Source organism: Myodes glareolus, chromosome 18 (genome assembly GCF_982192425.1).
Source record: "Myodes glareolus chromosome 18, mMyoGla1.1, whole genome shotgun sequence".
NCBI classification, from domain to species: Eukaryota; Metazoa; Chordata; class Mammalia; order Rodentia; family Cricetidae; genus Myodes; species Myodes glareolus.
In genome coordinates, this window is record NC_142043.1 from 32,175,549 (window position 1) to 32,203,230 (window position 27,682).

Consider the following 27,682-nt stretch of genomic DNA (forward strand, 5'->3'; position numbering starts at 1 on the left):
AATGTCATACAGACTTATGAGCCTCGAGTTTCTATAAACTGCCATGATTAACCAGCTACTGGAAAAATCACTTCTGGTGTGATGAAATGACCTTGTTATTTATTTGACTAATTACTTCTAATCAAATTTAAATGGACCTGAATCAGTGCAAGACACACACACACACAAATAACATGAATATATCATTTGAACTGAATCAAAGTCAAAATAACTAATAAGTAGTACTTGTTTCTGCAAAAATACAGAAAAACACTAAAAGTTCACAATTCATTAAATGCTTCGAATATTTTAAGTAGTATTTTCATTTCATTTAGTTGTTGTTTTGTTTTGTTTTGTTTTGTTTTTCAAGGCAGGGTTCTTTGTGTAGTCTTGGCTGTCTTGGAACTTGCTGTGTAGACCAGGCAGATATTGAACTCAGAGAGCCACTTACCTCTGCCTCCCAAGTGTTGGGATTAAATAATTTCATTTATTTTCATTTATTTGTTTGTTTTTTGAGACTGGGTTTCTCTGTTGCTTTGGAGCTTGTCCAAGCCTGTCCTGGAAACTAGCTATTGTAGACCAGGCTAGCCTCGAACTCACAGAGATCCACCTGCCTCTGCCTCTTGAGTGCTGGGATTAAAGGTGTGCATCACCACCGCCCAGCTCATTTAGTTTTAAAAAACAAATTCATGCTCTAAAGTCTAGAGTCTAGATGTTAAAAACAAAGAGAGAAAGAGCTGATAAGAGGCTGAACTGATAAAGGTATTTGCCACCAAGCCTGACAACCTGAATTTGATTCCTGGGGCCACATAGAAGAAGAAAACCATCTCCTGCATGTTGCTCTCTGACCTCCACAAGTGTGTGTGTGTGTGTGTGTGTGTGTGTGTGTGTGTGTGTGTGCAAAACCACAAATAAATAACGATAATAAAGTCTATTTTAAAAGAGAGCAAAAGGAGAGAGAAAAAAACAAAACAAAATCAATGAACAAAATACAACAAAAGAGCAAAAAGGAAATATCAACAGGTTTCTGGTACTACAGTGTAAAGTGTAGGCCTCCCAAAATCACATGTCCCAACACTGCAGGAAGACTTTCAGTCTGAACTGCATGCATAGCCCGCACAGGGCAACCAGACTTAGACCATGCTCTTGTGCCTCAACCAAGCCATCCACACAGTGAACATCACAGACACTCTACTTCCAGGCCTCTATACAGATTAACTGTGGGGAACAACAGGCAGACTGGCCTTTTGACTCAATTCATATTATTTAACATAATGTAGGTCATGTTCTTGCCGCAACAGTTTACACAGCCATAGCACAAGTGAGCTTTTATATCTACTTTCAAGATAGATTTCAAAGTCTGTATGACTGACTCTATAGACACCAATTATACTTAACACAGAGTAGAGGGAAAAGGGTGGACAAACAGCCAGGGCTGCTACTGTACTTCTTAAGAGTTGCAGGCTACATACACAGCCCACTGCAATGTCTGAAGTTCTACACAGTCTCAGGGGCCTGGAAAGACAGGAAGGTGAGTTTAAATGCTCGACACAGATGCTAGAGCACTTGACAGCTGTCGCTGACTGCTCAGCAGAGCTCTCACAACCTATCTCTATCTTCTGACAGAAATAGAGAGAATTCTTGAATACAGCTTCAAAAAGACAAAATCAGATATACAGCATTATGTAAACTGTACCATCATTACTCTATAGCAAATATGTCCCTCTTCACTATTAAAGCACATGGCTAGAGCCAGCAACTTACAGTGTGTGGGGGAGGGTGGTGGGGAATCTCTCCATCATGGGAACTGGCTTGTACCAAACAAGTCTCACCCACTAGCAGATGGCACTGATGAAAAGAAAACCAGTGACCACAGGCAAGTAGTTTCAGCTTTCTAAACCCTGCCTCCTTGTAATCCAATACATCTGCATCACAGCATATATATATAAACAACAGGAAGGGGCTGCTCAGAGGTTAATACCACTGACTGTTCTTCCAGAGGTCCTTGAGTTTAATTCCCAGCAGCCATATGATGGCTCACAATGATCTGTAATGGGATCTCTGGCGCCCTCTTCTGGTATATGTATACATAATTAATAAATCTTTAAAAAAAAAAAGACTGAAAACCTTTAGATGTTATTAAATGAATCTAAACTCATTAAATGTTTAAGCAGGTTGACTAAAAAAGTAGCTAGTATATTGGTTATAACATAGTCTACCCGCAGTAAAGCAAGTTCACTGAGAACTTAGGTGACAAGTACACGCGTTCATCCCTGAAACAGAAAAGCTAAGAGAGTTCTGAATAAAATGTAGAAGGACTAAGATCAGCCTATGTGACACCTCTAATTAGGATTACCAGGAAAAACTGACTGAAATATTCTGCTAAGTTTTTGTTTCTTACTGTTTGATCAAGGGTCTCATTAAGCCAGTCAGCTCTTTCTCGGTCTCTGAGTTATGGAAGTCACAGGTGTGCACCACCACTCCAGGCTTTGCAGCACCGTTTAAGCAGAGTGCAATAGAAAACAGAATTGAAGCTGGGTAGTGGTGGCGCACGCCTTTAATCTCAGCACACTTGATGCAGAGGTAGGTGGATCTCTGTGAGTTTGAAGGCAGCCTGGTCTGCAGAGCGAGTATCCAGAACAGCTAGGGCAATTACACAGCTAAGGCTGCCAAAAGGTCAGTGAAGTCAAACTGCTATAGAATTTCATGCCTCAATGAGATTTTTACATATACTGTATGGAGATAAAATCAAATAAGGCAAAAACCATGATACAACTAAATTTAATTTAAAGGCTCACCTTGCCTGAAAAGTAACTGATTTTTCAGGGACCTGGAAGAAAAAACTACTAGTTAAAGCCATCTAGCTCCCTACCTTGCACTAGCAGAAAATGACTCAGGGCCAGGACAAATGACTGGACACTAATATATGGAGTCAGGAACCCCCTCAATCTCTCTTTCTCTTTTTAATATTTTTTTTAACTTTTACTAAGCGAAATATTTCTTGAAAACTTTCCAATTAACTGAAAAACTAAGAGCTAAATTCTACAAGTATAAGATACCATCCATGAAGCCAGGCAGTGGTGGCGCATGCCTTTAATCCCAGCACTCGAGAAGCAGAGGCAGGTGGATCTCGGTGAGTTCGAGACCAGTCTGGTCTGCAAGAGCTAGTTCCAGGACAGGCTACAAAGCTACAGAGAAGCCCTGACTCGAAAAATATCAAAAAAAAAAAAAAATACCATCCATGTGTCACTGAACCTCTTGCTAATATTCAAACAGTTGTTTCTGATTCTACAGGACTCTGCTCTAACATGTACCATGTTTGACCTTGGCAATGTTAAGTTTCTGATATGAGACTCAAACTTCTATTGTTAGAGAACTTCTTGCTATTTTACATATAGAATAAGCTGTTGCAGGACTGGAGGCAGAGCCAACTAAGAGTGACAGCATGGGCAAGGTTAGCTTCAAGTCCCAGCAACACAGTAACAGAAAGCAAGAGCAAAAGCACTTCTACTGTAGTTCTGTTAGCATGGTTAGAGCTTGGTATGGAGACAAATCTGAAGCTTTTATCCACTCATGTTTGACAGAGGCTTTCAACAGATGCTCAAAAAGCTCCACTGAATCCCCTATCCCAAAACTACAGTCTTAAAACAGTTGCCATAAAGTCTACAGATAGGAACACCTCTCCTACAGCAGCTATCAATTGCCAGTAGCTCTGCAGCCAGAGGGAGGACTTCATCCCTACCTCCCATCTCCATGCTGGGCTTTGGTCTGGCTTGAGCTTGTCCAAGCCCTGTGCATCTGCCACAGCAGCTGTGAGTTCACATGTGCAGAAACCCTGTTGTGTCTGGAGACAGCTTCCCTACAGTCCTACATCACCTCTGGCTCTGACACTCCTCCTGCCCCTTCTTCTGTAATGATTCTTGTTACTTTTACTACTTTAAAAACACAGTGGCTTGGAATAGTTTCTTTCTATGACAGGCCTAAAAAGACAGTATGATTCTCTCACCACCTAAAGTGCTTTATATACAGTGCTACACATATTTATACAAACCACCAATTCTTATAACCTAACAAACATAATAAGGTTCAGAAAAAAGTAGAGTAACCTGTCTCAGAACACTCAGCTAGGAAGTTTCAAAGCTCGCCTTTAATCAAACCTCATGCCTTTCCTTACTTGGGCTGCAGTCTTTGCATTCTAAGATCCCCCCAAGCAGTGAGTTCAAATACATTCTGAGTAGAAGCAACGCGGAAAAGGCCTATGGAGGAGAGCATTCATGAGGCCACTCTGTGGTCGCTTTCCCTCCAGCCCTGGGCACCCACACAGACCTACTCACACGCGGTGCTCACTCCAAACAACAGCAACACAGACAGATCTCACACTCTCATTCTCTAAGAAACAGTCCCAGAATTGAAGCATGAGAGAAGAAAATGAGATAGCGCTAGTGTGGCCAAGAAAAAATAGAGATTGCTGAGGACAGGAGTGATGACAGAGAGGAACAGGGTTTTTTTGTTATGTTTTTTTTTTTTTTAAATTTTGTTTTGATTTTAAAAGAAGGTCTAGCCGGGTGGTGGTGGTGGTACATGCCTTTAATCCCAGCACTCGGGAGGCAGAGGCAGGTGGATCTCTGTGAGTTCGAGGTCAGCCTGGTCTATTAGAGCTAGTTCCAGGACAGGCTCCAAAACTACAAAGAAGCCCTGACTAGAAAAACCAAGTAAATAAATAAATAAAAGAAGGTCTAGATAGAAAAATTAAGTGGATGAAAATAAAAATTAGAGAGTAGGAAGGTAAGAACTAAGGTAGGGTATAATACGGAAAAGTGCATTTCCTTTTTAACCTTGTATCAATACTGTGACTCTTGTGCCCACGTTAGCCAAAGCTGGCTGTTGACTCCCAGTGCCCTTTGGCTCAGCCCCTAAGGGCTGGATTACAGTCATGTGCCACCACACCCACCTTCATTACTGTTTCAAAAAGTATAGTTGAGTACTAAGATTGGTGGCACACGCCTTTAGTACCTGCACATCAGAAGTGGGTGAAAGCAAGAGGATCTAGATCTCAAATCAAACTGGGTCATGAAGACCACTGTCCTCTCTCCCCCCCAAAAAAGATAAATAGAATCATAATTTGTAGAATTCACTGTGATTGCTAACTAGAGTAACATTCTTCATTATGAGTTTTCAATAAAAATATAGCTTCAAATACATGAAAAGAAAACAGAGACAGAGCTGGAAATGTTTAACTATACAATAACACTCTCGAGAAGTAACGCGTTTTCACTGAGGCCATTCACCAAAACCTTCAGATCTTTATCAGCATTTTGTTTTGCATATATCTCATTACTAGGGATTTTTTTTTTGATTGTTATTTTCAGAAACAGGGTCTCACTTTGTAGTCCATGCTATCCTGAAACTCATAGCCATCCTACTGTTTCAGGCTCTCAACTGCTAGAAGTACCAAGTGTGAATCACCATAGCTGTCTATTGGAACATTAAAGTATCATTCTTATTCTCTTCATTCATATTTATGTCAGAAATTAGGAAAAACAAAAAATTCCTACAAACTACTTTCTTTAAAAATACAGGGTGGTGAAACTGAACATTAGTATTCTTAACCATGAACAAACTCACAAAGGAAAGTACCAACCACAGCAATGAGTAGGAGGAGCCTACTCTACCCAAGGACTGACAGGTTAATCAGCACTCCCCTGTGTCATGGTCAACCTCTCAAAGAGCCTCTCAACTTTTCTTCAAGTTCAAAAATTGCTTTATTTTTTGCTTTCTTTATCTATTAACACCTCATTTTCTGACAAAATCGGATGCATTCAGGTGGCAGACTATACTTTCTAAAAATCTAAAGATAAATTTGTAATTTCAGAAACAGAATAAAGGTATGAATTCTAAGCTTTAATATGCTTGAAGACATGAATATATATCTTATACAAGAGGATACTGATTTTATCTAGTAGCATAAAGAAGGCTGTGAAAAATTAATGTGAATTAATCTTCAGTCTAAAATACAAAAGAATTAAGGCACAATGCCAGGAACGATGGCCTATAATCCTGGAACTTGGGAGGAAGAGACAGGAGGATTAGCAGTTCAAGGCTAGCCTCTGCTACATTAGCCTGTACCAAAGAGAAGTTCAAGGCTGGTCTGAACTATAAGAGACCCTGCTAAAAACAAATGAACAAGCATGAAAGTACGTAAGAAAGGACAGATAAGACAGACGTATGAAAGCACAAAGGTTTGGGAAGCAGACAACAGTTCACTAGCAGACAGCAGTTTATTTGTTTCTCTCAGCAGTGAAATCTCCTCCTCTTGGGTGGTCTGCACCGTGACGGCAGCTGCATACCTTTGGTAGTATCAGATATGCTATTTAACAAGGCACACATCATGTCTCCTTCTAAGTGGTGAGGGTTGAGTATATGAGCCGGCCTCTGAGTCTTCTTAAATTGATTCTCTAGCTCGAGAAAACCTTGGTCTCCTGAGAGGATGGTGAAGGGGATCTGCTTGGGCAGTTGCTCATCTAGTCGGCCAGCCTACGTTGGAACAAACAGCATTGGTTTTTAGAAATCTGCAAGTTTCAAATCTATTTCACCATGAGCACATATCTAGAAAAGTATGTTAGAATATTCCATAGCCAGCCTTCATAAATGAAATAATATAAACTTAATCAAATATAAGATGCCAATAACACAAGATAAGCTATGTATGTACCATTATGGGGGGGGGGAACAGCCAAACTACATGTACCTACACCTATATGAAGGAGACCTAAAAGGCCACCTATTCATGAAAAGGCAAATAAACCCTCACAGGGAAGGCATACAAAAGGTTAACTGTGTGATTCAATCAAAGGACGAAAAAAATCTCTTGAGGCTGAAAGAGCAAGTGACATGCTTGTTAAAACGTTCATTTACATGACATGAGTGACACAAAACATTCAAGTAGATTACTTAATATAAAACAGGTCCTGGCTCGGTACTTTCCCTGGGTGACTGGCAGAGGCACATGCAAACGGAAGTTCTACCTAGGACTACACTGATTGAAACAGTGCATCTCAATTTCAGATACTAAACTGTGAAAGCACATAAGTAACAACAAGTACAGTATCATCTCAACTATTTATTCCAGAAAAACTGAATCTGCTATATATACATAGAGATCTGGAGGACTGACATAAAAAAGAATTAAGTATGAGGTGGGTCCTCGCCAGACCTTACAGCAGTAAGTAGAACCTGATGCAGACAGTTTTATAAAACCAGCACTGAACAATGAACTATGTGGCCACTACAGTTCAAGTGGGAAGACATTCAAATGGTCCTCGGATTGACATCAGGTTTTAAACAGAACACCTACTTACATGCATACATATGGCAAAATCAGCGGCATCTTTTCTTTTACTACAGCGAGGATGAAGAAAGAAGCATCCAATCCTGTTCAAGTAATTGTAGACCTTACAGCTGAGTGGAGGCTTCCAATTGGTGTTTCCTCCTATTGAGTTTATAAAAAAATGTGATAGTCAAGCAGAGAACCTTTACAAGGTAAAATACAACCTATATATACTCATTTTCTTTAAAGTACTAAACTACAATGTGAGAGAACTAGCCCAAAGACGTAACTCAGTTACTAAAGTGTGTGCCTAGAATGCACACAGCCTTGGGTTTGCCACATAAAGCAGGTCTGGTGGTGCATACTCACATAGGTAAGACCCAGAGTTCAAGGAAAGCCTCAGCTACAAAGCACACTGGAGGCCAGTCTGAAGCTCTGAGATGCTGTCTCAGTCCCACCAAAGGCATCACCATCTTGTTGCTTTACAGTCTTGGGGATAGAGACTGGCTCCTTTAATCTGCCTACGTACGTACAAATTTATGTGTTAAAGATGGCTCAGTGGTTAAGAGCACTGGTTCAGCTGAGTGGTGGTGGCACACGCCTTTAATGTCAGCACTCAGGAGGCAGAGGCAGGAGGATCTCTGTGAGTCCAAGGTCAGTCTGGTCAACAGAGAGAATTCCAGGTCACCATGAGCACTAGCAGACAAGCAAAACACCCATAAGCATAAAACATAACTTTTCTTAAGTTTATATGGATAGTGAGCAAAGTAAAAAAAAAAAAAAGTTAACATTGTTTGGATGGTATTATTCTACATAAAGTCAAAGTTTGGTGGGTTTTACAAGTATGCCAAAATCAGTGGATAAGGAACAATGCACAGCCATCTAAAGATGTCTGTTTATGCTCAGAGGTTAGAGCTACTCTTGCTCTTTGGTCTTCCTCGGAGCGGCTTCTCTTGAGCAGGCTCAAGTTCAGAGACTCCTGACTAGTTAAAGTCCTGCGATAACGGATGGCTGAGCGATCAGCCCTCAAGAGTGCAGCTCTGACACTCCCTCCAACGCCCCGGGGATAAAGGAGCGCTCTGAGACACTGTCTTCTGGACACGGCACGGCACACAACTGAACTGCGAGGACCTACACTGGGTGGGCCACCAACATTCCATCACAGACTGGCAGTCACCGGCCTCAGTGGGTAGTCACTATTAAAGTGCTCATGCTCTGCTAAAGAATCTCCAGCTCAGAGACGGAGACCCACATCAGAGCAATGGACTGAGCTCCCAAGGTCCAGATGAAGAGCAGGAGGGAGAAGATGAGCAAGAAAGTCAGGATGCAAAGGGTGCGCCCACCCACTCAGACAGTATGCCTGATCTAATAGGAGCTCAACAAAGCCAGCTGGACTGGGACTGAACAAGCATGGGATCAAACTGGACTTTTTGAATGTGGCTGACAATGGGGGCTGACTGAGAAGCCATTGATAATGGCACTGGAACCTATTTCTACTGCATGTACTGGCTTTTTGGGATCCTAGTCTATTTGGATGCACATCTTCCTAGGCCTGGATGGAGGGGGGAGGGCCTTGGACTTTCCACAGGGCAGGATACCCTGCCCTCTCTTAAGACTGGAGGGGGAGGGAGGAGGTTGAGGAGGGGAGGGAGGTGGGAAGGAAGTGGAAAGTTTTGAATGAAAAAATAAAAAAATCTCCAACCCATACTCATGAGAGCAAGATACACAGATATGAACATAGGACACAGATACGAACATAGAAAGAGCATGCTTTACCATAAAGGGGTTCTGTGGCAGTAGTAAAAGTGAGATGTGAGACAGCGATGGGGGCGAAAATGGTGTGTGTGTGTGTGTGTGTGTGTGTGTGTGTGTGTGTATGTGTGTGTGAAAGAGAGAGTGTGTGCACAAAATTACCAAGTATTTTTAAAAAACTAAAAAAGTATGGCAATCAGCAGAGCTAGACTTAATAAAGCATTAGACTGGCTAACTTATCCAGATCAGTATGTTTTTATCTTTAATGCCAATCCTTATCTTTGTATGCTATTCCCTCTGAAAAATGAACTCTACCAGATACTCACTACACTAAACATCAGTCAAGTCAGAGAATTCCTTCCCATAGGTCTGTTTATGGAAGTATCTAGTGAAGTGGTCCTTCATAAAGAGCAACAATGAACTGAAGAGACAACTGTAGCACACTGAAAATAACAAAAGTCCCACAGCTAGGCGACCACAGTTCAAGAGAGAACTCCACTTTCTAGGAACACCGTAGCAAAACACAAGCATCTCAATCTGTTTCCTTGAATTTTGGGGTTTTTAGCTTGTTTTTTAAAGATTTATTTATTTTTATGTACACTGAAGTTTTACCTGCATGTGTATCTGTATGAAGGCATCAGATCCTCTGAAATCAGGGTTACAGACAGTTGAGAGCTGCCATATGGTTGCTGGGAATCAAACCCAGGTACATTGGAAGAACAGCAGTGCTCTTAACCACTGAGCTTTTAAATTTTGTTTTGAAGTTAGCATTATGATTTTAAACAACTTATGTAACTGTCATTACAATCCTCTCAACCTGCTTCTTTTTAAAAGCCTGAGACATTATTGGTATTGAATGAATCCTTCTTCAATGTGTATCAAAAAAGTACATGAATTCTGGGTTAACAGAGCTAATACTTAACAGAAAAATATGTTAACAACAATAAAAAATCTAGGGCCAACGTCCTGATAGCTCAGTGGATAAAGATGCTTGCCACCAAGACTGATGACCTAAGAAGGATCCCTGGACCCCACATAATGTAGGAAGAGAAGATTCCCACAAACTGTCCTCTGACCTCCACACACATATATACATAAAGTAAAATAAATGTGAACGAGCAATCCAGGAGAGTAATGTACAGTAATAACACACTGTTTTCATGTTCTACTCAGGAAGGCTTGAAGTACCGTCTCAAATGAATCATCCTCGAAGAAGAGGAGCCTCATAACACTTCCCTTTCCAACCATACCTTGAAAGCCCCAAATAAACGTTCCTTGATTAAGGTGTCCAGGTAGATGACCAAAAAAGTTCGACCAGTTATCAAAATCTACAAAGACTATGTGCGTCATGGTTCGCAGGTAGTCCACATCTGGAAGCTCAACTTCCTCCTCTAAGAACACACACACATACAAAAACAAAAAACAAAAACCATAACATGAATTCAGTAAGAATGGACCATAACTATCCTAATTCCTCAAGTCTAAAGACATTAGAGGTCCAATATGCATAAATGTTAATTGTTTCTATTATTCATCTCTACTGCAATCTTTCCAAGAAATCTAAATCTTTCTATACTTAAACTATGTGACTTACGGTATTTTATACCTGATCATATATCCTTCTTAAACTATCTCCCTTTGCCTGTAAGGCCTTTGTGTTTTTGTTTTGCTTTGAGACAGGATCTCATTTAGGCCGGACTAGACTCAAACACACAACATTACCAAGGCTGGTCTTGAACTTCTAATTCTTCAGCTAGGTGGCAACAGTGGCGCACGCCTTTAATCTCAGCACTTGGGAGGCAGAGGCAGGTGGATCTCTGCAAGTGAGTTCCAGGACAGTCAGAAAAACTTGGTCTCCAAAAACAAAACAAGAAAACAAAGAGTGTGAAGGGAAGCCAGACACAGTGCTGATTTTTCGGCCTCCACTTCCCAAGACTACAGGCATGTACTACCATACCTGGCTAGAGCTCTTTTTAAAAAAGTCATTTGTAATAGAAATTAAGTTCTTCTTTGTTGAAAATAAAGTTATTTTTAACAAATCATTGTACTAGGTCAAATAGAAGTCCAAAGTCTTTATTTTAAGACTAAATAAATAAAATTTCCCTATCCATAAATATTCAGTGTGCATGAAAAGACTCATAAACTTATGTCAAATCAGAAACACACAGAAATAATCTAGTACAACAATACAATACATAGAATTATGTCCCAATGTTCTATTTAGGAAGTCTCAAAGAAACTGAGGTTTGAAGGCAGCAGCCTGGGTGACACAATAAACCCTACAAACATGGTTTTCAATGTTATTTACCAAGACCACTCTGGGCACAAGAATTTGCTTTTCTTTTTTTTTTTTAAAGATTTATTTATTTATTATGTATACAACATTCCTTCATATATGCTTGCAAGCCAGAAGAGGGCACCAGATCTCATTATAGATGGTTGTGAGCCACTGTATGGTTGCTGGGAATTGAACTCAGGACCTCTGGAAGAACAGCCAGTGCTCTTAACCTCTGAGTCATCTCTCCAGTCCCCTAGAATTTGCTTTTCTTAATCTACACTGATTTATTAGTAGCCCCTGATTTGAGAATTAACCACTCACAGGAGCACAGCTTCAAAGCCTGACCCCACAGGCATGAGAAGGTGCCGGTAGGAAGTTACTACCTACTTCTTGGTTCTCTCGGGCTCTCCTTCCATTCCATCTCCTGTTCTCTATTTCTTAGCCTACCTCCCCTTCCAAGCTTTTCCACCTTGACAAGGCTTTGAAGTGTCCTGTGGTATTCATGCAAACCCTGGAATATTTTGAAGTGAGTTTGTTTCTAGTAAGCCTCAGAGAGGCCTCTCCAATGTATCACTTCTGAGCTATGCTCTATCTTCCGGCCCTCAGAAACCTCAGGTTTAGATACTACAGTTGTCTTCTCTGAAACACAGACAAACACACATTCCCCACTGCAGTGAGAAAACCAAAGAAAACACACAAGCAAACATCAAATGGTGTGGCTGCTCTCTTACTTTCTTAGAACTAAAACTGATTAGACGATTAAAGACTTAATGCTTCCTCTAGTACGATTACGTCTTTCTCTTTCTTTCTTTCTTCTTTCTTTCTTTCTTTCTTTCTTCCTTCCTTCCTTTCTTTCTTTCTTTCCCTTTTAGTTTTTCGAGAAAGGGTTTCTCTGTGTAGCTTTTGGAGCCTGTGCTGGAACTCACTCTGTAGACCAGGCTGGCCTCAAACTCAGAGATCCGTCTGCCTCTGCCTCCTAAATGATGGGATTAGAGGTGTGCGCCACTACTGCCCAGCTGCTTTCTCAGTGAAAACCCACAACTAAAGGTAACATCAAAAGCTATATGCACTACCAAGCAAACCTATAAAAGGTCCATGGTTTATAGCCAGGTGTGGTAGCTCACACTTACATCCGAGCTTGTATGGAGGCCAAGATAAGGAGGGTCACTCGAGCCCACAAGTACGAGAACAGTCCAAGCAACAGTGTGAGACACCATGTCAAAAAATAGATCAATGGTGAAAAATGAAGCCCAACCAGAATTCCAGCTTGTCACCCTCAGCTGCTAGGCCTCTGCACATGCCTCCATCCAATTCAGAGCCAAGACTACCTCTTGGCCCAGGAGTGGCTATGTGTCCCTGGGGAGGATGAAGCAAGGTACTCTACCCTAGATAAATATATTGGAGTCCAGCAGATCCTTAGTAGGGGCAAGAACCAAGGGGCTGCTTTGTTCCTCAGCTGAAATCAGGAGATTCTAGGTAAACAGGCCCATGGCAGATGGCTTTGCAGGTCCCTCCTTTCCTTACTACAGAGGTCTTACAACAGGTGGACAGACTGTGACAGATGTTAAAAACTATTTATTACTTGAAATAGTATAAAAATGCTACTTTATAAATAAACAATTTTAAAAATAAAACATGAACCAAAGAAATAGCCAAGATTTATTTACTGTTTCTACCTTACCTTTTACAATTCACCAGGTTAAGAGTCAAAAGTCTACAGGTTTATTGTATCTAGCCAAAAATAATTAAACTTCTAAATAACATAATAAACTATTCTATTTATTTAATCTGATCATATGGAGGGAAAGTTCAAAGAAAGTATAAAGGAAGAAATTAACCTCAACTCCCCACCCCCATTTCTCATTCTACTTCTAATCACTATTTTAATTATTTATTACAAAGCTTTGATGCAAAGTTATAATTTCTCATATATAAAGAATAAGACCAAGCCGGGCATGATAGCCGTGACTGTAATTCTAGCACTTAAGAGGCTGAAGAAAGGATATAATTTCTAGATCATCCTAGGCTACAAAGTAAGCTCCAGGCCAACCTGGGCTAGTGTGAGACCTTGTCTTAAAACAAACAAACAAACAAACCCTAAATAAGTTTAAAAAACAAACAAATAAGGCCAGCAGGTTGGTGGCAGTGCACACCTTTAATCCCAGCATCCGGGAGGCAGAGGCAGGTGGATCTCTATGAGTTCGAGGCCAACCTGGTCTACAGAGCAAGTTCCAGGACACGCTCCAAAGCTACAGAAAAGAAACTCTGTTTTGAAAAACAAAAACAAAACAAAAAAAAGAAGAAAAAGAACAAGGCCAAAGAGATATAAAAGTAATTCATCTAGGGCTGGTGACATAGCTCAGTGATACAGGACTCGTTTAGCATATACAAAGCTAAACACAACACATACAGAAAGATACCCACCCCAAACACACACACAGAAAAAAAATTTACTTTTTAATGAACCTTCATATTTTAAGAAAAATACGATTTTCAGATTCAGAATTACTCCCAAATCTTCAAGAAACTAAATAACTGAGTAACTTTCAGAAAGAGATCTCTCTGTTACTAAAGACTGCACACACAGTGTGACAGTCACACTGGTTGCTCATCAGCTGACACTTCTACTTTCAGCATTCCCTCAGCTTTTGCTGGTGAGCACACATGCGCATGATCTGGTGTGAGTGCGGACACCTGCCCCACACTGGAAAGCCATACCTATACTCTGGCAGCTCGTGTCATGCTCAGCCCCTTTCTCCACGTCTGTGAGTTTCTGATAGTTTGCTGGCTTCAGTTTCTTCTCAGCATGTGATGCACTGGCAGCAAATGTGCAGGTGCTTCCTCTGTCCGACCCGACAGGAGCCACAGCAGGTTTCTGGAAGGTGGCATGCTTTCTGTGGAAATGCTGCTGAGCACTCTCGGTGTTTTGGAAGGCTTTGGTGCAGGTGCCACACTTGATCACATACTGCTGATCTTCATCATTCGTGTCTCTTTTGTGCGCTTGATGGACGTGAGTATTAATGTCAGCCAAATTCTGGGCTGTTGCTGAACACGAACTGCAGCGAAACCACAGTTTACCTTTATCTAGCATGATTTGAAGACATCTATCGTAATCTTCCTTTCTGTTGACTTTACAGATGTAACTCTCATGACAACCACAGCTTAACAAATTGCTGGTCTCTATTATTTTAAAATCATCCTCAGTTTTAATTGAGGTTTCAGTTTTTTCTGACACAAACACATAATCTATGCTGTGGTGGTCCTTATAGTGACTCAAAAACGCTTCTTCCCTGTTAAAAATAAGATCACAAAGCCCACAGAAGTACTTCATCTTGATCTCATTGTCATGCTCATCTTGGCAATGTCGGTACAAAGTTTCTACTTTATGAAAAGTCTTTCTGCAGTGGGCACAGCTGTACCTATGAAACTGGTGACTTGACAAGGACATACAGTGCTGTTTCACACACTCCTGGGAATCAAACATATCTTCACAAATTCGGCATTGCCACCTGCCCCTTGGAGGACTTGTTGTCAGGCAATGATCAACAACAGTAATGGGTGAAGGTGGCTTATCAGCATCCAAATGACTCACCGCAGAGGAGGATGGCAAGGCTTTCTCTTCTACCTCATCCATCTCATAAAAATATCTATGCCCATTATGAAACTCAGTGATGTGTCCCATGATAGCATCTTTCTTTATTAGCTCCTTTTTGCATGTCCGACACCAAAATAGGAAGTTATTTAAATGTGCCCCTCCATGAAACCGGCTCATGTGTAAACGCATGACCCCTGAATCTTCACACACCTTTCCACAGACCACACATTTGTAACACATCGTGTTTGCTGAGAAGACATGCCGTTCTACCGCCTCTTCACTTGGAAACCGCTGACTGCACTCACAACACCAGGCTGTAACTGCTGAACTCTGGCTCTGCACACAAGCTATTCCTCCATGGCTTTCGCCACCTAAATTTGGCTTCTTTTTTGGAATGACACAGTCCACTGCGCTGGACTCTTTAATTGACATAACTCGTTTAAGTGATGAAAATTTTGGTTGATTGAATAAATGCAAATCACAAGGCGGTTTACTCCCTGCACTGATGTGGCAATAAAGTAAGACTGACTCTTGTACCGAGTTAACAACTGTGACTTTGTGTCCTGAATTCTTGTGACTTTGGATGTTGGTTTCATCCACAAAGACCTGGTTGCAATTTGAACAATAACCTCTTACTATGAATTCTTCTGCAACCTGAGCAATGCTTTTCTCAGCTATGGCTACAGGTCCAGCATTTCGGCAACGAACCCTAATTTGGATTAAAAAAAAATGTATAAGTTTTCTTTGCTTTATATGATAAGAATTTTAAAGTAACAATAGAAATAAGTACTAAAAAATATTTTTAATAAAGCAGTTAAGTGATACTCTATCATCTTAAAATACTTTTACATTACCTCTATTTTATCTTTCTAATCCATATACAAGGGTTAAAAATATTGTCGGACAGTGGTGGCACATGCCTTTAATTCCAGCACTTGGGAGGCAGAGGCAGGTGGATCTCTGTGAGTTCAAGACCAGCCTGGTCTACAAGAGCTAGTTCCAGGACAGGCTCCAAAGCTACAGAGAAACTCTGTCTCGGAAAAAAAAAAAAATTAAAGCAAACTTTAGAAAATTTCAATCACTATCAAATGCACTACTAAACTACTAAAGGACCCTGAAGCAAATTAGATTCTCCAAGGTCATTAAAATATATGAAAGAAAATATATATATATATATATATATGAAAGAACACTGAAAAACTCTAGACAATATTCCACTCTTTTTTGTTGCTGTTTTCTGGTTTTATTATGGGTTTTTGATTAATTAATATATTTAACTGTATTTATTTACTTAACATGTATGGGTGTTTTGTCTACATGTCTGTTTACTTTTTGTGTGCCTGGTGTTTGTGGAGGCATCTGACCCCCTGGAACTGGAATAATCAACAGTTATGAGCTGTCATGTGGGTGCTGGGAATTAAACCCCAACCTTCTGGAAGAGTAGTCACGATGTGCTCTTATTCACTGAGACATCATCTCTCCAGCCTCTATTTTGTCTTGTCGTCCCGTCCTATCCCATCTCTTCGGCTTCATCGCGGCCGCCACCGCCCAACTGCCCTTTTTCTATTTTTGTTTTTTGGGAGTTTTTTGGTTTGTCTTCAAGGCAAGGTTTCTCTGTGCAACAGCTCTGGCTCCCGATACTCACTTTAGACCAGACTGGCCTCGAACTCACATAAATCCACCTGCCTTTGACTCCCCAAGTGCTCAGATTAAAAGCATGTGCTGCCACCACCCAACTTGTTCCCCTTTTAGATAGATTCACCACGTAACCAAGACTGCCCTTAAATTTGTAAGCCTTCTTCCTCAGCCTCTCAAGAGCTAGGGTTATAGGTAGGCACCACAACTCCCAGCTCTGTTTGTTAAGAATTGATTAACTTAAGTCACGAATATACTCTATCCATGTTTGCTTTTCTGCTAAAGAACAAGACTCATTGAGAACCATGTGGTGATAGGTGGACAGCCTGAGAATGCTGACTCCCATGAAGAACTCTCTGCCATCCTGCATCTCCCATGCTTCCCAACCACACTTCTCCACACCTCCAACTTCTCTCATTCTGCTAGATTTGGTGACTTTCAAGGAAAACGAGACATCTTTTTTTTAAAGGAGAGACACATAGAATAGAAAATAGTTGCTGAACCCTTCCACTCCTGAAAAACTCACCAGCATTTCCTTAGAGCCTAAGATTAGACCTGTACAAACCTGAAATGGGCAGTGAGTTCCATGTGGGAACGCAGAGTCTGGTGGCAGGCCACACACTTAACTTGAAATGGAACATCTTTGCACAGAGAGACCAGAAGTTTCTTTGCAAAAGATGGAAATGATACTGGGTGTGCTGTTACCTTCTCATCTGAAAAACAAAATAAACTATAAATTGCAAGGCAATTTAAACAAAGAATCACCCAATCTTCTTCTGAACATCAGTTAAGTAAGAGACAGTTTTGTAGTTAGTAATAATGTAGACCATTTATTTAGACTGAAATACAAAGGGTGCCTTCTCCTCAGATTAAAAGGAATCTTTTTTTGTTTGTTTTGGTTTTCAAGACAGGGTCTCTCTGTGTAGCTTTGGTGCCTGTCCTAGAACTAGCTCTTGTAGACCAGGCTGGCCTTGAACTCAGAGATCCACCTACCTCTGCGTCACCACCACCTGGCTAAAAGGAAATCTTAAATGTAGAGGATCCCATTACCAGACCTCCTAGATAGCAAGAACACTATCCTGAATATGTGCTTTCTTGCCAGTTTCTTCTCATCCCTCAAAATAGGTAAAACATAACTGGGCAGCAGTGGCACATTCTTTTAATCCCAGCACTCAGGAGGCAGAGTCAGGCAAATTGTTGTGAATTTGAGGCAGTCTCACTTACACAGTACAATAAGTTCCAGGTCAGCCAGGGATACAAAGGAAGACCTTGTCTCAAAAAAAAAAAATAAATAAATAAAATAAAATAGAAATAAAAGGGGGAGGGGCTAAAACATAGTCACAGATACAAATAAACATTTTTAAAAAATAACTTAAATATAAACATTTCTTTTTTATGGTTTTAAACTGATAATAGTACTCTGAAAAGTATGCTAAATTCGCAGATGTAATTCATTTAAAGAAATTTAGCAGAGAAACATTAACGTACCGCCCAGTTTAAAACGCTGATGGAAATGGTTCTTTGCAGACATATGCTTCAAACATGCATCCTTGGTGCTAAACAGAAGAAAGCAAGATGGGCATGCAAAACATTGGATGATCTGAGGAGGAAGGCCATTGCTATGCCCATCAGCTGCAGCTACCTAAAACAAAAGGGAAAGCCACGACACCACTAAGACCAGTGTGGAAACTAACACAATAAAAAAAGGAACTTTAAATTTCCAAGTTTATAATACCAATGCTACAGTTAAAATCAATACTCAATACATTTAAAAAAAAAATAACACCTCGTGGTGACATACAGATTTAATAGAAATGGGTTATCAAGACATAAGATTTAGCCAATAAGAAGTTAGAGCTAATTGGGCCAGGCAGTGTTTAAATGACTACAGTTTCTGTGTGATTATTTCAGGTGTAAGCTAGCTAGGGAGGCCGGGACAACAAGGGACCCCACTCCCTGTAACAGTTTAATAATAATCTCTAGGACTGCTGGAGTTTAGCAAACAAACTTCGCGCCCTAAGTCATTTTATTTACAATATTTAAAATTTTTTATCAGCATCACTAGTGACTGCAAGATTAAGAGCAACATGAAAAAAAAACCTATACCAATTCCACGGCTATCTAGAAAAAGAATTATCTGCTCACAGAGCATGTTCTTACCTTAGTGAGAAGATGATCCCTATACTGCTGTTGAGAAACAAAATGTTCATAACATACAACACAAGCAAAAGAATTGGCGAGAGGTCCACGTAATGTAATTGTTGGATCACATGGAGAGTGGTCAAACCTACACAACCAAGAGAAGCAACATTAGAAAGATCCATTTTCCAGCAGATAAACCAGTTTGCTTTGCGTGTGGAGCTGATGTGCATGAACACAAAAGACATACAAAGCTGTCTGTATTCTTGAGACGTCTATGAAGGAAAATGGCTGGAAACCCCCAAACTCTCAACTACCCATCTTTTAACTACCTAAAAAGGAAACTACAAAAAAAAAAAAACAAAAAAAAACTCTGCTTTCTCATGATCTACTAGAAAGAAGCTCAGCTAATCTGCAAATGGGAAACAACAGAGCATTTAATTATCAGCTCGGCGGTGGTGGCGCATTATAAATTCTGCCTTGGGTAATTACTTTGGAATGCTCTATCAGATTATGTAAGACAGACAAATACCTGTAAATGCTCTGTCTCCTGAAACTTACTGTTACAGGCTGTATTTCTCTACAACTATTTCAACTGCACTACAATGCTAGAGAACAATCTAAAATCTCACCCAGCTTTCTAGAAAACCTAAATATAAATTACAAATAACATATCAAAATAGCATAAAACAACTTGAGTTTCAAATATTAAGCTAAAACCATACTGGTATATCTAACTTCATTTAACAAAATCATTTTGAGAACTGTTTACACATCAATGAGACCCTAGATAGGCTCTCTAACACTACAGAAAACAAAAACAACTTGTCCCCCAGATGACTAACCTTCACCATCTGAATTCAGAGTATCCTCCTTACCTTTTCAAATGTCCAAGCAAAAGGTGCCCGTTGTCAAATTCCTTGTTACAGTGCATTATAGGACACAAAATTGACTTCTCACATCTCCCCATTCTGCCTCCACTTTGGAATGAATGTTTTTTCCCAGAATTAATTGTTTTGAGTCCTACAACGTCAAAGTAGGCCATTATAAAACAGGCCACAGTTGTGAAGTGACATTAGTATGACAAAAACTAAATGCGGTTTATGTGTGTGTATGTGTGTGCGTATATCTCCACATATGGAGACCAGAAGAAAAGCTTGAGTGTCCCTTAAGTGTGCCATACACCTTTTTGGAAGCAAGGTCTCTTGGTTGCCTGAACTTACTACGTAGGCGAGGCTGGCTGGCCTGTGAGCCCCAGGAATCTCCTGCCCCATCTCTGCAGCACTGGGATCACAAACACACACTGCCATGCCTGGCATCTCTGATGTGGGTTCCAGGGCTCACACTGAGGTCCTCGTGCTCCCACCTGACCTTTTATCATTTCCTCCCTAAAACTAGATTTCAGTACCACCTATATTCACTAGCAATGGAAGAAAACCCACACACCTTCCACCTTAAGGCTCCCAGGAATTTCAGGAACTGAATGAAATGTGATCCCTAATGAATACCTGACATTTTTAGCCACTGGTCCACACACTGTCTTGCTGCTTCTGTTTCTGAATGTCCTTGAATAAATTCCAATTCTTGTAAACCATGAGCGTGCTGAAAATCAAGTTTTTCCTAAAGATAATGAGAAAAAAAAAACTCAGTTGACTTATGTGACCTACTGTTTCTAGGGTGAAAAGACTTTGCTACATCAGTGATATAAAGAGTGTACTTTATCCCAAAACTCCTCACCTAGAAATTTCTAACAAAGACTACACATATGTCAAAATAGTATTATGTATTACACTAAGCTGCTGAGCCCACAGCCATTTGTATAAAATTTGCTACATTTTTACATCTCCAAAAATATGGAAGTAGGCAAATTACAGCACAAACATTTGATGCAAGTCAATAAATAATGACCAAACAGTTTCCATTTTGTGAGATCATATTTTTGTGAGTCACCAAATAGTGTTAAATAAGTAAGGACAAAATGAATGAGTCACTCATTTCAAATTATATAAACTATATCTGAAGAGTTTTTCAAAAAGGCTAAAAACACACTAAATTTTAAGGCAATATTGTAATGGAAATATAAAGGGTTGTTTTCAGCTTTAAATTTTTAGACATTTTCAAATTTTTATAGTTTTCTATATAAAAGAGCTTCGCAAAGACTCTGTCAATGAATAATATTACTATCAGACACCCTGGCAGCACGAAGTCTCTGCTACCATTTACAAAGAGAGCCACGGCACACATTTTCAAAAAGGGCTGAAGAGCAAACGGTTTAGGCTTAGCCCAGAGTCTCCACTACTACCTCTAACTCCTGTTGTCATAGAATCAGAGCAGCCATAGACAGTATATTAACAAGTATGGCAGCATGCAATAAAGTTTTATTTACAAAAACCCACACGCAAACAAGTACATTATAACTCCTGAAAATATGTGTATGTATTTAGCTCTTCCTATCCATGGCCCCTGTATCAGCTCCTGTTTCCAGATTCTTTCCCTGTTTGAGTTCTTATCCTGACTTCCTTCAGGTTAAAAAAAAAAAAAAATTAAAAAATTAAAAAATAAATAAAATTGACCAAGATTTTTTCTTTTTTAAAAGATTTATTTATTTATTATGTATACAGTATCCTCAGTATTCTGTCTGCATGTCTGCCTGCAGGTCAGAAGAGGGTACCAGATCTTGTTACAGATAGTTATGAGCCACTATGTGGTTGCTGGGAATTGAACTCAGGACCTTTGGAAGAGCAGGCAATGCTCTTAACCACTGAGCCATCTCTCCAGCCCCCCGAGATTTTAATCTGAAGACAATTAGAAAGGATAGCCATAAAGAAGTCTCAAGAATACTGACATGTACATATTAAAATTTTCTATAGTCAAGTAAACAGAAATACTGGTTTTAATACAAAAATTTAAAAGTAACTTTCATACAGACCTAACGTTCTAATGTAGCAATGTGATCTTTCTTTTTGTTTGTTTTTTTGGGTTTTTTTTTGGGGGGGGGGTTTCGAGATAGGGTTTCACTGTGTAGCTTTGGAGCCTGTCCTGGAGCTAGCTCTTATAGATCAGGCTGGCCTCAAATTCACAGAGATCCACCTGCCTCTGCCTCCTGAGTGCTGGGATTAAAGGCGTGCGCCACCACTGCCCGGCGCAATGTGACTTTTAAATACACAAAGTATATATCAACTTCATAAGTCACCAATTTCTTACTCTATAATCATTGCACTGAAATCTTCTTGAGTAATAACAATATCAGGGGCTAGAGGGAGGACTCAGCAAGTACTATGTCATACAAGCATGAGAACCCACATAAAGACCAGGCATAATGGCATGCGCTTAGAGCTGCAGAGCTCAAAGTAGGCAGGCAAATCCCTGGGGCACACCGCCCAGCCAGCCGATCTTAATCCCCGAGTTCCAGGCCAATGACAGACCTTGTCTCAAAACACAAGGCAGATGGTTCCTAAGGAAGAAACACCCAAGGTTGAGCTCTGTTCTCCACAGACACACACACACACACACACACACACACACACACACACACTACAAAACACCACAAACACCAAAAATAATTACAAGACATTTTCTGTAGTTTTTATGAAGAATAATTACTCACTAGAAATATTTAAAAATTCTGTTTATTATTTTTCTTTTTGGAACTATCTTTACATCTTTATTATACATAAGTCTGTAAATTAATAACTTCTAATTAAAATAGAAACATACCCTGAATGCTCTATTCTTCTCTTCTTTTTGTTGTTTTTCTACTTCAACATGACGGGCGAGGCGAGCCAATGTTAAAGCAACTTTATCCTTCTGATGGTCTATATAGTCTTTGTGTTTAAAATTCTCCTATAGTAGAAACAAAACAATTTTTATTCCACATAATACAAAATCAGCACTTAGACAATAAACATTCACTTCCAAACAGTTATTGCATTCAAGAACCATTTACTTCTGTTATAGTTCTAAAAATCTTCCTGATATGTTTTCAGATATATGTGTATGTCTATGTGTGTGTGTTTGTGTATATGTGTATATGTATGTGTTTTGCATATGTGTTATGTATGTGTGTATACATGTATGTGTTTGTTTGTATATTTGTGTATATGTGTGTAGGAGGGAGAGAGGGGAAAGAAGAGGGATGACTTTGTCTCCTGAGCACATATTGTATTTATTGTGATATTTTGTAATTAATATGCTAACATAAGAGAAAAATGAACTCAAACAAAACACTGAATGAATTAAGGGGCTGGAGATATTGACCAGTGGTTAAGAGCATTGGCTGCTTTCTGGAGGACCTAGCTTGATTCCCTGCACCACATGGTGGCTCACAACTGTAACTCCAGTTCCAGGGGATCTGATGATGCCTTCTTCTGACCTCCAAGGGCACCAAGAATGCCCAGTGGTATACAAACATACATGCAGGCAAAACATCTAGATACATAAAGCAAAAACAAAACACATACATACACATAAACAAGAAACTCAAAACTACAAGTGGGGAAAAGGGAAAAGATACAAACAGGCATAAACAAAAAGGAAGACAAAAGAAAGGCAACAAATAAGCAGTAAAATAATAAACAAATACGGTATTAACCCAACTATGTTAATCACTCTATATGGCAAGTCTAAATACACCAATTAAAATATACATTGTCCAAAACTTTAAAAAAAATTTGAGGGCCAGTGAGATTGCTCAGTGGGTAAATGCTCTTGGTGCCAAGCTTGAGCATCCAAATTCACCCAGAACCCACAGGGTGGAAACAGAGAACCGACTCACACATGTTGTCCTCTGACCTCCACATGCACCAGAGCATGAACACACTCACACATATACACACATGTGCACACAAATAAATATATGTAAATTATAAGAAATCTTCCTTTAAATATAATGGCACACATAAATAAAAACAAAGAATGAAAAAACACATTATTTGCTAAGGGCTAGGGATTTAGCTCAGTGGCAGAGTGCTTACCTAGCACGTACAAGGCCCTCAGTTCAATTCCCAGAGGCAGAAGAAGATGAGGAGAGAGAAAGACGGAGGTAAGAAAGAAAAGGGGAGGGAGAGAGAGAAAGAAGAGAGATTTTCTAACACAGAGGTCAGAGGTTGACTTCAGATGTCTCAATTGCATCTCACCTTTTCTTGTTTGTTCTTTAACAGTTTCAGACAGGTATAGAACATACTTGATCAGTCACCTCCGCCCTGTCTTCTCACACTTCCAACCTGTCCTTCCTCCCCTCTGCACTCCTTTTGATCCCTTTTTTCTTCCCAATTACTCTCCCTCTTACTTTTTTATCTTGTTTGTTTGTGACTCACTGGGTTTTATTTTCTTCTTAAAAATAAACAAAAAGAACTCTAACTACTAATCTCAAGAGTAAACTGAGAGACAGTGCTGGAACCTCAGCGAAAAGTATAGTAAAGAAAGCTAACACACACTAACTTTTTAAACTTTGCCAATTCTGAAGCTAGAAATTTAACATGGAAATATATGTTAAGTATTTTCTCCTTAATAATAATAGGAGGCAAGTTCAATAGTTACATGGTACTATTACTATTATTATTACTTATCACCAGTCTCTGTCTGAGGCTTAAGGCCTGAAACAGTGGTAAAGCACTTGCCCAATAGAATCTCAGAACAAGCCAGCGAGAGTGAAGGACACATCCCAGTGCTAAGGGTACAAAGTGAGACACAGCCACTAGACATCACTAGACTATAGGCTTCAGTGGCTACAGAACTCACTGGCACTGGAAAACAACCCCTACTCTGACAGCAGCACAGCAGGCAATCCAAGGACTCAAAGAGCCTAGAGACAAACTTTCAATTAGAACGCCAGAGAGAGAATTTTCCATCACTTTGTTAGCAATTGTGGTGGTTAAACCTTGGCTGTCTACCTGAATAAATATAGAGCCACCATGGGAACACGCCCTGAAAACGTCTACAAGGGTGGCCCCAGTACTGTCTACTTACTCCCTAAGTCCTATCTGAAGATGCAGACAGTTGTTCAATTTCCGGTCACCGTGACCTTGCTGTCACAATGGACTGAGCGCTCAAACTGTGAGCCAGACAACCCTTTCCTGTCTTGAGTTGCTTTTGTCAACTACTTCATTATAGCAATGAGAAAAGTAGGTAACACATGAGGCCAACTTCAAAAAAAAAAAAATTAGGACAAATGAAAGTTCTTAAATATTCCCTATAAAACTAAGATAAAGGGTTCACAACTCTTAGGACTAGGAATGTTCACCTTTCGCTAATGCTAAAACATTGTTGTGATTTAGTATGAAGTCACGGAATAAAATTCTAGAACTTCCCATACACTCAGGCTAGATTTGTCATTGGCTTTAGACTGAATTATCATTTATATTCTTAGATCTTTCTAAGATCAGGTTTTCAGATGTGTAACTTACCAAGGCCACACTAACACTAAACTAACTCTGAATTCACATAAGGGTAGGTTTTAAGTTTTATTGGAATATTAGCAGCTATAGCATCTCCAGGATCACATATTTTGAAGTACTCACCAAGGTCACCTTGGACTAACTCCTGTATGATACAAAGAACAACTAAAGATTCCATATGGACAGCAAATGATAAGGTTTTATGGTGGGGGTAATATAGGAAACCTGTAGGGAATATTCTGGTGAGGAGTTTCTATTTGCACATAAGTAGGTAGTAAGCAACAATACACCTCCCCTAGTACTGGGGATTAAACCTAGGACCTTGCATGTTCTTCAAGTGCTTTAATCACCTATCCAACATCTAGGCCCTCTTTCCTTTCTCCATTTTGAGACAGTCTCACTATGTTGTCAAAGTCAGACTTTCCATCTTCCTGCCCGGGCCTCCTAGAAACTGGACTGCAACATGAACCATCACCCCGGCTTATCTCTATTTTTGACCTCTCAGTTTCTTTCAGAGCCAGAACTGCACAGAGTTAACAAAGATAGTACAAAGTCAAGAGGTTAAAAAGCAGACACATCACTTAACCAGTATAAAATTCATAGACTTTACATTTTGTGGCTCCTAAGAGGGTCTCTTATAGGCTAGGCTGTCCTCAAACTTGCTATGTAGTCAAAGATGAGTCTAAATTCCTGATTCTTCTGACTCCATTTGCCAAATGCTGTGATTTAGGTGTGAGCCACCACATCTGGCTAACTTATTAATATTTTTTTTAATTTGAGATTAAACATGTAAAGTATCGTGGGTATCCCAGCAATGGCAATTAAAGTCAGGATATTAGTTAACCTGATTATTCATGTCCATGAGGTTCAAGCAGAGACAGATGCCAGCATAACTTTTAATTTAAAAAAAAAAACACCTGTAACCCCAGCACTTCAGAGACAGAAGCAGGAAGACCTAGAATCCAAAGCCAGTCATGGCTACAGTGAATGTGAAGCCAGTACAGGCTACATTAAGAACCATAGTAGAGTGTGACTAGCTGGCAAACACAGGTCTCTGAGTTCACCCCCTAGCATCAAAACAACAAAAAAGTTATCCTTCAAAGTGCTCTGCAAATCTACAAATGGTATAACTTGGGAAGGAAAGAAAGAGGACTCTTTCATGACATCCAGATGAACAATCTCAGCTTTGTGATAAACTGACTACACTATCCTTTTTCTGTATGTTGCAGATCAGTAACCACTAAACCAGAAACCAGTTCTGACTATAAACTTAAATTCTAACTCTGCTGGCAAGAGATTCCTTAATAATTACCTCCAATGAGAATTTTATCATTTTGACAAAGTTTTCACCAAAAGATTTATCAAATGTAATGTACAAGGATTCCCTGGAAAGTATCAGAAGCTGCCACATTGCTAGAAATTGTGATCTGCTATGTGAACTGTACAATAAAATACAATCACTAAATAAATCTATGAACTGACACAAAATCCTGCTAATCAATAAAGTGATGCTAAACTTACATTTCAGTATCTTTCTTTTTTATCACATAGACATAAATGTGAAAATAATATCATACAGCAAATCAGGAAAAGTATAAATCAAAATGTCTATAGCAGTTGTGCCTATCTAGAGGGTCTCCTCCTTTCATACCTAGTTTCTAATTTTCCCACAATCAGGACTGGCAATGAAATTGTTAACAAACCTATTGATGATCAAGAGTAGATGATGACAGAATGAGGTAAAGCTTAGAATCTTTTGTTGCTTAGAAATACCCAAGAGATAAAATGAGTGGATTACAATTTCTCCAAGCCCAATAGAAGCATATTGATTAAGCCTAGGTATAGTGGTGCATAAGCCTGCAGTCCTGGCTACTTGAGAAGTGGGGAGAAGCATGCTTAAGATTATGCATGGATACCAGCCTGACAATACAGTAGGCATCTCAAAATACTAAGAACTAAGGTAAGTGACTTATATACAGGTTTAGTGGCTCCTGTTGAGACCAAGAACCATTGTCATTTTAAAGCAAAAGACTACTTGATTAAAACCATTTAGTATTGTTTTTGTTTACTTATATATGTACCTTTCTAGTATATGTTTGTTTTTAGAGACTGGTTCCTACTGTGTTCCCATGTTAAGTCTCCAACTTTTGGGCCCCAATGATACACCTCTTCAAGCTTCCCAAGTGGAAGGACAGCAACCCTGAAACACCGCACCCAGCTCATGTGTACTTTTTGAAAACATCCAAAGCCCATGCACTAAATGCATTTTAAATAATAACACTTAACCAAAGTAAAAGCTAAAATTTTTAAGTATTTTCTTATCTAAGTTAAAATCCACTTTCTTCTATCTGCAACAGAAAACTTGCCCACTTATAAAAGCTTGTTCAACTATAAAGGTAGGTCATTTCACAAATGTGTTTAAAAGGAGCTGATTACATCACAAAAGAAATTCTTATTAGCAGTTAAATTTCTCCCAAACTAATCTTCAATAAATGCCTACATAAATGACTAACAGATGAACTTTCTTTTGAAATTCATTTACAAATGCCTGCTTCTCAGATCACTGTATTCTCAATTCTGAA

General features: G+C 39.6%; 1 protein-coding gene across 4 annotated transcripts in view; it reads right to left on the reverse strand.

Annotated features, from left to right (window-relative positions):
- Positions 1 to 27,682, reverse strand: part of Znf451 (zinc finger protein 451) — a 57,735-nt gene that overhangs the window by 5,722 nt on the left and 24,331 nt on the right. The window contains exons 4-13 of one of the 4 annotated variants that reach the window (XM_048430417.3): positions 22,423 to 22,548; positions 20,214 to 20,325; positions 19,584 to 19,728; positions 18,727 to 18,853; positions 18,055 to 18,208; positions 17,132 to 17,279; positions 14,055 to 15,640; positions 10,309 to 10,449; positions 7,338 to 7,468; positions 6,327 to 6,513 (exon numbers count right to left, since the gene is read on the reverse strand). In XM_048430417.3, the coding sequence (XP_048286374.2) occupies positions 6,327 to 6,513; positions 7,338 to 7,468; positions 10,309 to 10,449; positions 14,055 to 15,640; positions 17,132 to 17,279; positions 18,055 to 18,208; positions 18,727 to 18,853; positions 19,584 to 19,728; positions 20,214 to 20,325; positions 22,423 to 22,548 (2,857 nt within the window). Of the gene's footprint in view, positions 1 to 6,326; positions 6,514 to 7,337; positions 7,469 to 10,308; positions 10,450 to 14,054; positions 15,641 to 17,131; positions 17,280 to 18,054; positions 18,209 to 18,726; positions 18,854 to 19,583; positions 19,729 to 20,213; positions 20,326 to 22,421; positions 22,549 to 27,682 lie in introns of those variants that run through there. The other 3 variants (XM_048430419.3, XM_048430420.2, XR_015735451.1) reach the window with 3 other exon arrangements.